This window comes from Montipora capricornis, chromosome 9 (genome assembly GCF_036669925.1).
Source record: "Montipora capricornis isolate CH-2021 chromosome 9, ASM3666992v2, whole genome shotgun sequence".
Lineage (NCBI taxonomy): Eukaryota > Metazoa > Cnidaria > Anthozoa > Scleractinia > Acroporidae > Montipora > Montipora capricornis.
In genome coordinates, this window is record NC_090891.1 from 12338683 (window position 1) to 12353682 (window position 15000).

Sequence of the window (15000 nt, forward strand, 5' to 3'; positions counted from 1 at the left end):
GAACAATAGAACAATATATACAATAGTACGCTAACAATAAATGTGAAATCTAATCTTTATTGTTAGCGTACTTTTTAATCAATTTTATCACAAGATCTAGACTTATTAACATTGACATTGACTGAAAAATTATACTCAAAGCGATAAAATGAACACGAAAGATTAGAAACAAACAAGCGACATTATCGTGATGTGACGAACATTATTAAACAATTACTGACCTCACTGGAAACATGTCTTCGTACAAGCGAAGCCTTTCTTAAAAAGTTATTCGACTGGAAACCTTACAACCTCGCCTTTAAACTTAAAATAGTCGCCAAAGCAGAAGCAGTAAAAAATAACTCTGAGATTGCCAGAGAATACGGCATCAACCAGTTGATGGTTCCTTCGAGCGCAATATTCGGGTGGAGACTCTCTATAATGCACTCAACGGCACAGAAGAAGATGCAGGCTTTGACAAGAATATTCCAGAAGACGAGGAAATGGACGAAGAATTTGAGACAGACAGCGAGGAAGAAGACAAGCAATAAGATCGATCCCAATCACACAACAACACAAATGACTCCTTTACGAGCCACCAAATAAGAGAAGTCCATATTAAACCAACAACAGCAACTCTTCATTTTACAAGTAATTTAGCTTGGCTTGTAAGTGAATACACGTTCATGTGTATTTTTGTTTTACTTTTCTGAGAAAATTCTTTTCATCAAAAATACTCGGCTATAAGCTGAGACCCCTTCTACGGCTTTAAATTTGTCCAAATTGTGTGTGGATTTGTGTAAAAATCGCTCGGCTTATAGCTGAATAAGTAGGTGACTGTTTCCATATGAAGAGTACCTACCAATGAAGTATTTATTTAATTACATTTTATTAAGCTAATATATTTTCAATATCAAATATTGTACCATTGTATAAATTTAAAATAGAGCACAAAACAACGTTGTAAGGAAATGCACCTGAAGATTTCACTTCTGCAGAAGGAAAACCTGTACTAGGGTACGTAGTCTTTACAAGCTGCAGAAGGCAGTTGTGCATTTCCACCCACTGAGTATAGGATTTGTTTGCTCTTCTGTTCCTAATTCCGGTGGAAGTGTCCTTGTGGCAGCAGCTGTCATCAAAATGTCAAAAGCTTTCAATGGCTTGGCAGCTTTTGCCTGTGGTTCTTCACTTAGAACATCTATTAACATTCTCAGTGAGATTGACTGAAACAAAATCTTTCAGTCTTGCATCTTCTGGCTTCTTAAATCCCACTCTGCATTTTACACGTATATCTAAATCTCCATTATACACATAAGTAAATACTTCTTGAAATGACAAAATCTTGTCAACAAAGTTTAGCCCAGGTAAGGCCACAACTCTCTTCTCTTTACATAATGTTATGTCAAGTGCACATGAATTACTGTCTACCATTGTGGACCACGTTTCCTAGTTGACTTTGTAACCAAGCTTTCTTACTTAGCAGCCCAGTCCTTCTCTGGAACCCAGAGCCTTGAAGTGTTCATTCTTTTTTTTTTGTCCAACCGACCGATCCACCATCACAAGAAACAGGATTATGGGAAACAAAACATTTTATTGGGATAGCCTTAACTTTACTTAGAAGCAAAATTGCCTTTCCAAGAGTAACTTATCTGGGATAAGAGGACAAATCATAGTAATCCTTTGTTTTTTCCTTAAGTCTTTCTTGATACTGGTGAATATTTGTGTACTTCCGTATTACCTTTGAATTAAATGTGTACCAAGTTCATTCTTGCTGATTGGTTCGCTAGGAAGCTCAAGAGGGACTGTCTTGGGTGATGTTGCATTGCAGCCAAGCATAAGAAAGAATGGGCTTATACCATCAGTGCCATCTATCACTGAGGTGTTGTGCAAATACGCAGCTGATTGTAATCTTTACATTAAGAGGCCTTCCAACTACAGTACCTTTTGTTAGTACTCCCATCTACAGTATGAAAGCAAAGGAGACAATTGGTGACAGGGCTTTTACTGCTGCTGCACCATCACTTTGGAATAAAGTGCCAAGTGCAATAAAGGAAGACATTTTTGTTTAGAGAATATTTCAAAGATTTTTATTGACCTTTTTAACTTTTTAAAGTTTTTAGCTTTGTTAAGTTTGTAAAGCATCATCTTTATTTGCGCAATGGAAATTATTATTGTTAGTAGTAGTAGTAGCAGTAGTAGTAGTAGTCTTCCCATTGTTTTTGGCACTTGGATGTAAAAATGGAAAGGGTGGAGTACATGAAGCGGTGAACACACTCAGATTCTCCACAAGGTTGAGGTCGAGAACTGGACATAAATACTTGCTTAATGGACTACAAACTAGAACCCTCATGCAGCACATTGAATAGAGCTCTTCCCACCTTAATAGCACTACTGCAATTGGGATTGCTATAAGATTAGAATGTGAGAGAATGGAGAAACAGCAGTGAATATGTAACAATTTCCATTGGTAGGCTTGGGAAACGGTCCAACAAAGTCAATTTCAAGTACATTCATTGGTTTGTCATATAATCGTGAATGCATGAGACCATGTTGACTGACTACTAGGTGCATTTTAAACATCTTGTGACTCAGCGTTTTGTTGCCTTTCCTATTCTTTTTTTTTCCAAGGGAAATTACCCGAGTTCTACAAACGCTCTGTGGATGACACATTAAGCATAATGCCCAACGTCGAAACAGCAAAATCATTCCTTTCTGTTCTGAACGAGATCCATCCATCGGTTAGCTTCACCATGGAACTTGGCGAACACGGTAAACTTCCCTTCCTGGGAACGGAGATTCGGAAATGCAATGGTTGCTTGGAGACAAGGGTATACAGAAAACCAACTGACACCGGATTATTGCTGCATTACAAGAGCCACGTCGATGTTAGATACAAGAAGTCATTGCTAAAAACAATGCTGGATCGTGCCTTTAAATTGTCATCTACCTGGAAACTGTTCCACCTGGAATGTGACCGTCTCACACAAACGTTCTCCCGACTTCAGTACCCAGCCCAACTGCTGCAATCGACCATCAGTAATTTTGTCACCAAGAAAGTTTCCGAGGAGGCAATTTCCACACGAGCATGTAACGTGAATGAAGCGCCTGTCAGAATAGTGTTACCTTTCAAAGATCAGAGATCGGCTAATTCAGCGCGAAGGCAACTTGGGGAACTGGGCCGAAAAATTGGAATTGATATTCACGCCGTGTATACAAGCCGTAAGATTGGACACCATATCAAACCGAAAGAAAAGAAGCCGCCTATCATAAACCAGCAACGCGTTGTTTACCATTACAAGTGTGGTTTGTGCGATGCAAACTATGTCGGGTATACGTGCCGACACCTCTATCAGCGCGTCGAGGAACACATGAAAGGATCGTCTTCAATCGGGAATCACATTAAAGAGCAACATGGAACAGTCCCGAGTGACATATATCGTGACTTTAAGATCTTGAGAAAGTGCGAAAGTAAATTCGATTGCCTCATCTACGAGTGCTTTTTATAAAGGAGCTTAAACCAACTTTGAACAAACAGTCAGATTCAATCCGTGCGAAGTTATTTATATAGTTCTTTATAGCGTTTTGGTATCTTAACACTCACGCTTTAGCGTTTTAACCAACAGTCATGTAGATTTAATCCGTGCAAGTTATTTATATAGTATTTTAATATTTTAACACTTACATTTTAGCGCTTGTATTTACATATTTTTGGACATTCTCACGTCTTAATTTGTACTTATATATGCAGATTTTATTCGCTTCTTTTACTACTTGAAAATGATCTCAGAGAGATCGAAACGTCGTTTTTTATCGCTAGTTTTTATTCTGAAATGTGTTTCAAAAAAACTACTTATAAGAATTTTTTTTTTTAATTATTTTTTTATTTAAACATATTTATATACATGTTTGCCCCAAGAGCTAAATGAGCTCATCACGGGGGGCTTACACCAAAATTCTAATTACCACATAAAAAACAGACACGGGCACGGGATACAAAGTAAGTCAAAAAAGACAGTTAAGTTAATTAGGTCAATGATAATGACCACGAAAAGAAAAACTTTTAGACTCTCTTATAAAGTGCTGGACATGAGAGAAGATTTCAACGTTTTCATTATTTGACATGTCAGAAGAGCCAAACAGAAAAACTTCAACTTTTTGCTGGTCAGAATATTGACCAGAAGCTATACGAGCAGCAGCAGCGAGCAAATCAGATCTGAGGGCAGCATAATTAGGACATTGTAAAAAGAAATTAGTTATAGTCTCATTGTCAAAGCCGCAGCTACAAATAGGTGAAGACTTAACAGCGATCTTAAATAGATAATAATTTAAACCACAAGCGCCTAGACGCAGTCTAGTATGAATTACGGAAGAGTATCTGTCAAGAGCATAATCAAAAGGCGAAAAATACCTTGGAATATTAAAATAATTAACTAACGCTCTCTTAAAAGAGCCAATTGAATCAGATTCACGAATTTCCAAATCAATGTCATTCCACAATTTAGTTGTGGAAGGGAAAAAAGACCTTTTAAAGCGCTCTGTGCGCACAGGGAAAAGACTAAAATTTTGAGAAGATCGAAGGTTAAAATGAGTTCTCTCACAGACTCTAGCTGGGAGCAGATCCTTAAGATAAAACGGACTCAAATTTTTGACTATCTTAAAATAACAAATAAGCTTATGAATATCGCGTCTAACTTTCATCTCCTCCCACCCCAGCTCTGTCATAAGGCGAATCCTACTTGTTCCCCGCATAGCACCTGTGACGACTTTCCCAGCTTCATACTGAACCGATTCAAGGAGTTCGCTTTCCTCATCAGTACAGCCGTCCCAAAGCACATCAGCATACTCCATAACAGGTCTGATAACCGACTTATACAATTTTCTGAGTGTATCCCTGCCTACTTTATACCTAATTCCTTTCAACATATTTAATCTTTTACTAGCTTTTTGATAAATACTAAATATGTGAGCTCTCCATGGCAGGTTAGAAGACAGCGTTATGCCTAAGTGGGTATGGCTAGAAACTTCAGTAATGTTATTTCCGTTGTAAAATAGGTCGGGATGCAGCGGTCTTACCCGTTTAGATGAAAACGTCATACATTGTTTTACTAGGATTAATTGTAACAAGCCATTTCGTAGCCCACCTTTGTATGGATTCAAGGTCTTTATTTAACATCAACGCAGTGTTACCAGGTGAATCAACGACTTCAAAAAGCGAAGTATCATCAGCGTAAAGTAAGCATTTTGACTGAATTTCATCTATGTCATTAACATATATAAGAAATAACAGAGGCCCTAAAACCAAACCTTGAGGAACCCCTGCTTCAACTTGGCGCCAATCAGATGACTGCCCATCTAAAACCACTCTTTGTTGACGATTAGACAAATAACTTTCAAACCAGCTAAGGAAAGCTCCTCTGATTCCCACTGATTTAAGCTTATAAAGAAGACCTTTGTGCCACACCTTGTCAAACGCCTTGCTGATATCCAAAAAAACTTCCTTCCCATCCTCAACAGCTTGGTAAATTTGATGCACCAGATAAATTAATTGATTTACCGTCGAGTCACCTGGGCGGAAACCAGACTGTAAGCGATTGAGATAACCAATCTCAAGTAAGAAATTGTAAAGTCTAATAAAGACAATTTTCTCTAATATCTTAGACAAAGAACACAAAAGGGACACAGGACGATAATTCAATTTACACTGGCGATCATCCTTTTTAAACAGTGGAATGACATTTGCAAACTTCCATTGACATGGAAAAACACCAGAGGACAAAGAGATATTAAGTAACTTTGAAAACGAAGAAGCGATACCGCCAGAACAAAGTTTAAGAATGCGATTCCCTATACCGTCAGGTCCACACGCCTTGCAAACATCAACAATCTTAAGTAGATTGTAAACCTCTCATTCCGTTGTAAAAACATTAGACAAAAACGCATTATTCTGAAAAAAAGAAGAATCCCTTGGGAGGGATGCAAATGTATCATCAACCTTACTCTGATCGCAAAAATATTCATTTAATATTTCTGCCTTTTCTCGCGCATTAGTAACTTGCCTAACACCTTCAATCAAAGTAGAAACAGTAGATTGCACTTTTTCGCCGTAAAGTCCCTTAACAATGCTCCACCACGCCTTAACACCAGTTGTTACATCTTGCAATTTGGCATTTACTTTATGAAAATACTTGGCCTTATTCTTACGTATTAATGTCGTAGTCAAGTTCCTCTGTTGCCGATATTTCTCCCAAGAGGGTCGCGTTTTATATTTACAATACAATTTCAATAAGCGATCTCGTTTTCTCATAGACAGTCTAACAGAACTATCCATCCACGGCTTGTCACGAGGTCTGATCATAACTATCCTGCTTGGAATTTTCGTCTTCACTATATCATGAAAATGCTTAAACCAGCAGCTATAAATAGCATTAATATCATATAAACTACTAAATACTTCTGCATCCCAGTCAAAATGTGCTAATTCATTACACAATTGTGCCTCATTAACATCGTTAAACTGCCATATGCGTCGGTTATAACACTTAGGTTTTGAGACAGAGATGTTCAGGCGTGCAAAGATTAGAGAATGATCACAATTTGCTGGTGGACTACGTGTCCCGCAATTAACGAAATAACCAGGACAATTTGTTATGATTAAATCCAAAAGAGACTTGCTATATTGCGTAATACGTGTAGGTTCGTTAATAACTTGATAAAGAACAAAGTTTAAGAATGCGATTCCCTATACCGTCAGGTCCACACGCCTTGCAAACATCAACAATCTTAAGTAGATTGTAAACCTCTCGTTCCGTTGTAAAAACATTAGACAAAAACGCATTATTCTGAAAAAAAGAAGAATCCCTTGGGAGGGATGCAAATGTATCATCAACCTTACTCTGATCGCAAAAATATTCATTTAATATTTCTGCCTTTTCTCGCGCATTAGTAACTTGCCTAACACCTTCAATCAAAGTAGAAACAGTAGATTGCACTTTTTCGCCGTAAAGTCCCTTAACAATGCTCCACCACGCCTTAACACCAGTTGTTACATCTTGCAATTTGGCATTTACTTTATGAAAATACTTGGCCTTATTCTTACGTATTAATGTCGTAGTCAAGTTCCTCTGTTGCCGATATTTCTCCCAAGAGGGTCGCGTTTTATATTTACAATACAATTTCAATAAGCGATCTTGTTTTCTCATAGCCAGTCTAACAGAACTATCCATCCACGGCTTGTCACGAGGTCTGATCATAACTATCCTGCTTGGAATTTTCGTCTTCACTATATCATGAAAATGCTTAAACCAGCAGCTATAAATAGCATTAATATCATATAAACTACTAAATACTTCTGCATCCCAGTCAAAATGTGCTAATTCATTACACAATTGTGCCTCATTAACATCGTTAAACTGCCATATGCGTCGGTTATAACACTTAGGTTTTGAGACAGAGATGTTCAGGCGTGCAAAGATTAGAGAATGATCACAATTTGCTGGTGGACTACGTGTCCCGCAATTAACGAAATAACCAGGACAATTTGTTATGATTAAATCCAAAAGAGACTTGCTATATTGCGTAATACGTGTAGGTTCGTTAATAACTTGATAAAGGTTGTTACATTCCATCCACCGATATAATAATGCTCCAAAGTCATTCCTAACCAAGGGATTTGAGGGATCATAAGAAGCATTAAAATCACCTATCAACGTAAGAAAAGAATTAGGCTGCTGAGAAACTTTATCTAAAGAAAGTTGCAAATTTTCCAAAAATTTCAAATTTATCACGGAATCCTGACAAGGTGGTTTGTAACAAACACCACAAAGGAACACAATGCGGTTGAGCTTTAATTCTATCCATAACAATTCAAGCTCATTAACTTCCAAATCGTGCCTTCTCTTGAAACCGACAGAAGATGAGACATAAAAAGCAACACCACCACCACGCCTCCCGTGCGGTCTATCCAATCGAACTAAAGGATAATAGCCAGGAATACAAAAAGCATCATTAGAAATTGAACTATTTAGCCAAGTTTCTGACAAGCCAAAAATATGAAATTGCTGTTCCATAATAATTGTAGCTACCTCTTCGAACTTTTCAACGACATTTAAACTACGAACATTTAAATGGCCAATATTAAGAGAACAAGTACGATTTGGTCCAGGATTCAATTCGACGTCGCAACAGAACAGGAAAAATAACGCTAACAAAACAACAATATGCCAAAAAGCAATTATAAAAAACAATGGCAATTCAAAAGTATGCCTGGACGTAACGAATCTGCAACTATTAAACAAACCTATAGCTGCCCTGTAGATTTCTAAACTAACCCCCATCATTTTCATAATAGACAAGAGATCTTGAGCATGGAAGGTGGCATCATGGCATCTGTGCATCCCTAGAGGTGAATCATAGTTGGTGTGAGGTGGTATGGAGAGAGTCCTAACGCAGTAACCAAGAAAGGAGAGACTGCTACAGGTGGCATGATGTGGATAAAAATAGAGGACAAAGCATTGCTCCCTTCTTGGATTGGTTGTGGTACTGGTTAATGTCAGGACATCAGGGACTGAATTGGTATGACCAGGGCGATGATGCAGTTTGAAATTGTATTCTGCGAGTAGGGATGCCCTGCGTGGACCTTAGCTTTGTGTGGGGCAATAGAAGACAACTATTTCAAATTGGCATGGTCAGTCTGATTTAATTCCTTTAAGGTATGGCCACCACCATTTAACTTTCCATTTGACAGCATAAAGTTCTTGTTTACACATGTCCCATCTTGCCTGGGTTGCATAATCATCTTCATCGCCTGAAAGGGTTGAGATTCTTAGTTATTGAAACTGGTTCTTTTCTGGTGATTGAGAGAGGGTGGTTGGATTAAGCTTTGATGTACAATGGATAGTTTTCAAGATTTCTAAATAGATATTATTGTTGTTAGATTGAGTGTGATTTCTAGGCAACCACTTTCAAGTAGCTCTGCACTGTAATCTTTAAGCAGAGATTGGCAAGGATTTCACTGAGGACCTTTTTGGTCTTGTCATCGGATCTTGTCTTGATGTTCTTTAAGGCTGTCCGCCGGTTGTCCCTGTACAAACCAATTCTTCCATTTGGTTATGCTGATGAGAGCTTGTGTAAAATATAAAGCCAGAGTAATTTGCTAACTTTAGCTCCATGTTAACAGCCAAGTGCAACATCAAACGTAAATGACCTCTCTTGACCTCTCATGTTCTTTTCTTTCTTTTCTTTTCCTGTGTAATAAGAATAATCTCACGAAACATTAAAAAAACCTTGTAACTTATAACATAGGGCTACTATTAGTCTTAATTATTTTAGGCCCTTCCTCCCTCTTTGTCATTTTAGTTTGTACTATGTTGTAACAGTTATGGAGATAAACAATAATATCAAACAAAAGCATCTCTTTAGAATGCATGATTTCAATGCCGTCTGTTATGATTTCATTGATTTCATCATTGCCGTCTGTTAAATGTGTATTAGTGTCTCAATGAATTTTAAGCGATAACAATAACTTATTGGCATCATCATCATCATTATCATTATCATCATCATCATCATCATCATCATCATCACAATTTTGTGTTTACCCAAGAAAGATGGAGTGATTGATAGCTCTCATAGACCTTATTCGTAAATGGCGGTCAATTTATAATTCTTTTGTCGAAGTGCAAATTAGCCTACCAAGCCTCGATACCATACAGTGAATTGAAAAGAATTCTTGCTCTAAAATGAGGCTTGGTAGGCTAATTTGCACATGGACAAAAGAATTATAAATGCGACCGCCATTTATGAATAAGGTCTATGTAAAAGTAAATCACCAAGGGAGTGTGGTTCATTATTTTGGTCCATACCAACAGTATGACTTGACAATTCAAGCTGTCACAAATGACCGAAAGCTATTCATAGATTTGTCTTGTGGTTTCCTGGAAGCATGCTCAACATCAGAGTCTCACGTCACAGCACAATTCATAGGGGAACAGAGGGAGTGGATATCCTTACTCAGCAACTGTAAATATTACCGGTAATGGTAATGAAATAGGTCCATAACTTTGTGCATATAATAGTGGCACATTTCACATTGTTTTGACTGGAGATGAAAGCAAATTAATAATATACTTCTTTTGTTTGCAGCAACACGGTTTGCCCTCCAGATGGGCTTCAAAAGTGAAGACCTTCAAACAAACCATTCCAGGTAATTAAATTATTTCTATATGCTATTATGCATAGCATAACATTTTGCTTGGCATTAATCCTGTTTCTAGATTTTTTGTTAGATCAAACCTCTTTAACACATCAAAGGGTGCTTTGGTTGATATTATACTCTGTATTTATCAATCTAACTTGAACTAATTCTTAGAAAGACATTAACTGTAGAAATTTTGAACTGCAAGTTGTCTGCAACTAGATGTATTTTGAACATTCACATAAAGACCTCTTGCCTGATTTGCCAGTTTTCTTGTGCAGTACAGGCAAACTCAATCAAGGAAGAAATTGATTTTTGAGCTCTAGAAATCCTTTGCTTCGTTACATCTGGGTATTTGTTAGTAAGATTGTTTTCCAAATTCTCCACAATGCTAACAAAGTTCTCCTTGTGCACAGTTAACAAACCCATTTTCTCTGTAGTGTTTAAACCCAGGAGTGGCATTAAACTCTCCTTAATGACTAAAAATCTCACTTTGTACTTATTGTTCCGGGGATTAACAACAAGCAGAGCACGTGTCCCAACAGGCTTGACCTTGGTGCCATTCCACATAACGAGGGACTGGGAACAAGGCTCGAGATCCACATCTTCCACTTTGCAAAATGTTAGCACTATAGCTTCACAGTCAATTTGAAATCTCATGAGTTTCTGCTGAACCAGCATATCAGCAAACACAGCTTTGTCCTTCATAGCTTGAACCCTTACAACACTTATCTCTTCCAAGTCTCTGTCACTCTCAATGGCGTTAACCGCGGCATCTTTGCACCCTTTCGCAAAATGATTCTTTTTCTTATGCTGCTTACACACTACCCGTACAGCAACGCTCTTGCAGCGCTGCGCAACTTCATATTTTAGGTTGCACAGTGCTTATGTGTCCTTTATGCGACGTTCATGCATTCACCAAGCTTCAGAAGCGGAATATCGAGCGCTGCAGAAAGGTTACAATGCCTAAGAATGAAAAAGCAATGTTAAAGCAGGGCTGTATATCGTTGCTTAAAAGCTGCGACTAAAAGATCAATCGTATGTAAAAGTTTGCAGTGTTTAACAATGTGAAAGCAATGCTTAATAAGCAGCTTTGTGCCAATTAATTTGCCTTAACGTAAGGGCTATACATGTAACTGAAAGATATCTATAATCAATGGCTGTACATACGCAAGGTATACCCAGTCTTAAAGGTTTATAAAAATTCAACTCAAGTCACAAATACATTCTCATTAAAACGTTGTATTCTGTAGAAAATTGTGATTTCAAACCTCGTACTATGTGGCTGGAGCTTATATATAAGCCCAACACGTTGATCTATCCAAAAAGGTTTCAGTCGAGGGAAATCGACGCCAGCAAAGCACACCACGATTATTTCGCATTTTCGGTCCAAATGGAGCGATAGTTTTTTAGTGACCCTCTTCAGCAACCCGCGATAAGACTCACGATTGGTTACCATTGTGCCCATTGACCAATCGCGGGTCGCTAAGTGATCTTGCAACGGTTTGGATAAAGAGAGTTCGATGGCTCTCGAAGCAAATGTTGCAGAGTTTGGTGGCCCTTAAATTCTTCTCAGTGTACAAGAGGCTCAAATAAAGAAGACGAATGGGTAGCGTCCGTGATCTCAGTGGAATTTCGAGGCAATCGAAGCCTTGGGAACAAATTTATGGCCTTTTTCCTTCGATGATTCCGTTCGGCAGCTTCGTCTCAGTGCCTAACCTTGGGAAAGAAGAGGAACCAAAAACCACCTAAATCGCTCTAAATCGACCCAGAAACCGTACCAGAATGAAATAAATATAAGACTGAACCAAGGTAACGTGTTTTTTATTTTAAGTCGTCAATAATTTTCAAAACTTTGAGGTAAACCGTTTTACCCATACAAATCCTTATATTTCTACTCTCGCATAATACAGTACTGTACGGATACTCATATATCGAGCTTGGGCTACCTATAGAGACACATGAAATGATCAGAGAACTGCAATGTATTAAATCAGAAAGCTGTGTGAACAATATCATCTTTCGGGACGGCTTTAAAGAATCCCGCTCGCATCATGATCAGTTAATGACCCCGTTAATATAACAACGCAGCAGTAAAGAAGCTCTCTCGGTAGAATATTTTTGTACATTATATGGCTCATTATATAGCTTGCCTGTAACTCCTCCGCTATGCAAAATAAATTTAATTGATATTCTTGATACTTTTGGCTTGCTGTTGGTGGCCATTAAATTATAAGGCTTCTCAAGGTACCTTTTCTTAGACAAAGACAGAAAAACCTCTCACATCACGCGACATCCTACCTGCAGCGTTAAAGCAACGTGAAGCTATTAAAGCAACTCTCTTGCAACACATCTGCAACGGAAGGGTCGCTAATGCATCACCGATGCAGCCACCATTCAGAAGTCCTGCAGTGCTTAGCAAACAGTCAGCAGCGTTGGTGAGTCGCAAAAGCAGCGCTTCTAAAAGGTTGTTTGTTTCAAGTGCAGCATGTGCACGGCCCTGCTGCAGCACTTAAGTGACTTTGAGATGTCTTTGAGATGTCGTACGCGCAGTAGTTTTTCGAAACTCCCACAGTGCTATCAATGCAGCCATCATGCAACCTTTCTGCAGATATAAGGGCAATGCTGGTCAGCGGCTAAAGCAGCGCTGCGTTAAGGTCATACGTTTCGTACGGGTATGCCCCACGCAGGACACTTCTTTCTCTCAGGAGCGTGTTCATAGCCACAAAACTTATGTGAAAATTTCTTTCGCAACTGTCTGTCCGGAGTCGGAACTCGAGGTTTCATTTTCTTAGATTTGACTTGGTTTATGTTGTCCACCAGTTCCGATAGCCACTTTTTTGCTGCGGCAGATATCAATACACAGATTCAAGGCGAGGTCACGAATTCTTAGTAGCTTCTTGGTAGTCTGCTCATCTTTAATTCGAAGCACAATGCGATCACGGACAAGACTATCACGTAAGCAGTCTCAAAAGTTGTATGTCTTAGCCAAGGTTTTCTGCTCGGTAACGAAACAATCGACCGACTCGGTAGGAAGCTTAAAGGCCCACCTTCAACCGACAGGCTTTTCAATCGTTTGTTTTGGTTATGGAAATTCGCATTGCTTATCACAGGGATCTGATTGGATAAATTTCAGCTTTGGCTGGATTTTCATGTATGAAAATTGTTGTACGGCACGCAAAGCCTGTCGGTTGAAGGTGGGCCTTTAACGAAATAGTTGTTGTACTTTTCCTTCCAATGCTTCCAGTTTTCGGCTACTTCTCCAATGGGCTTCAAAGCAAGAGGCTGAGGCGGTGAAATTTGATGAAACATTGCAGACTGGCTCGGTGAAGGTTGACCAACTGTAGTAAAACCTCCACGGTTCCACCATGGCCTTCCTCGTCGCCCATGTCGCAGGCAGTTTAATTCGTCGACAGCCAAGAGGAACTAGACCAGTTTTCCACGCGCTGCCACCATGTAACATGAAGGACACAAAACGGAATAAACAAAAAAGCACTTTACTCTCCACTTGACAAGATTACAACTGAACGTGAAAGCTACAAGCTGCATACTGAGGGACCGAAGGAACATAACCCTGGAGTTGCGTGGTAATTAAGAATTAGACCCGTAGCCTGCAAGGGTTGTTTTAGTATCACCCAACTCGTCGGACAGAAAAGGAAATAATAAAGTTAGCAAATGCAAGTTAAAGAATTATTTAATTGGGAATTAAATGAAAGAAAGCATGACGTTTTTCGCTACTCGCAGTTTGCAATGATTAGAGGCATTAATGGACGGACCACACAGATTAAAATCTGCAAAATTTGTCAACTGTTTCTTTACACCCCATCCAGTTCCATGAAATCCTGGGCCTCGTACAAAATTTCTCGTTCTTTGACCCCCCAGGTACTTGTTTCAAAAAACTCGCAGACCTCATGGTCCCAGTGGAAGTCTGACGCCTTGCTGGGATCTTTCTTCTTTGATTAGTTTGTTCAGCTTTTCGGCTAATGGATGAGCACTTTCTACGCAGCTGTGGAAATATACAAAGACATCTATAATCGGTTATTTGAATTTTCACTTCAGAAACACGACCGACAAAACATATTGTTGTTTACACTCACACAGTGCAGGTTATGAGATCACCGGATATATGCTCTGTGTCTACTTCACCACTCGTGGTAGGACTTTGGTTATTTTTGTCCTCAGGCTCCACTGAATCGCATTCTGGTATCTTCGCACATTCTTCATTGTCTGAGAAATCCGGGAAAGCTGTAACAAAAGGGCTATCGATATCTAGATCCTCATTGTCACTGTAAAATAAAAAACTTCTAGGTCAACTTCTTCGCACAGACTTCTCCCCGGCTATTCCTCGCCTGGTTGTTGTTGTTGTTGTTGTTGTTTTTACTTTCATGATATCATCGAGTTATTTGATAGCACTTTTTATCGAATAAAAGAACCAGTGGTGTCCAATAAACGTACCACGGGATCTGGAAATAGCTTGAATATAGTCTTCTTTATTTTCTAGGAATTCTAAAGATTTCATCATAACTAAATCGAGTAGAAGGGATAAAAGTAACGAAAGAGAGCTTTGTCTCTTTTTAAAGTGCTGTTTGCAACTGTAACGATAGGCAATAACATGTCTCTGACTTAAACTAGTGATCTGCAATAGATACACTTATTTTTCTAACCACACAAGTAAACAATGTCAAAAGTCATAGGTTGATGCCATTACATCTCTGAAACAATTGCGTCAGTGCCGTCAAACTGGTCTTGGTCGTTGTCATTTAACCCATTGACTCCCAGGGTTTCCCCATTGACGAGTAAAATCGTCTGGCACTAGACAGAGTAAAATA

The 15000-nt window shown here is 38.8% G+C and overlaps 2 protein-coding genes across 3 annotated transcripts in view; both read left to right on the top strand.

Moving 5' to 3' along the window:
- Positions 1-15000, top strand: part of LOC138016939 (N(4)-(Beta-N-acetylglucosaminyl)-L-asparaginase-like) — a 232764-nt gene that overhangs the window by 69235 nt on the left and 148529 nt on the right. For both annotated transcript variants that reach the window (XM_068864124.1, XM_068864123.1), the window contains exon 5: positions 10120-10180. In XM_068864124.1, coding sequence (XP_068720225.1) covers positions 10120-10180 — 61 coding nt within the window. The remainder of the gene's footprint in view (positions 1-10119; positions 10181-15000) is intronic.
- Positions 2618-4793, top strand: LOC138016942 (uncharacterized). The gene has a single exon (XM_068864130.1). The coding sequence runs from the start codon at positions 2658-2660 to the stop codon at positions 3483-3485; it is 828 nt and encodes a 275-aa protein (XP_068720231.1). The 5' UTR covers positions 2618-2657; the 3' UTR covers positions 3486-4793.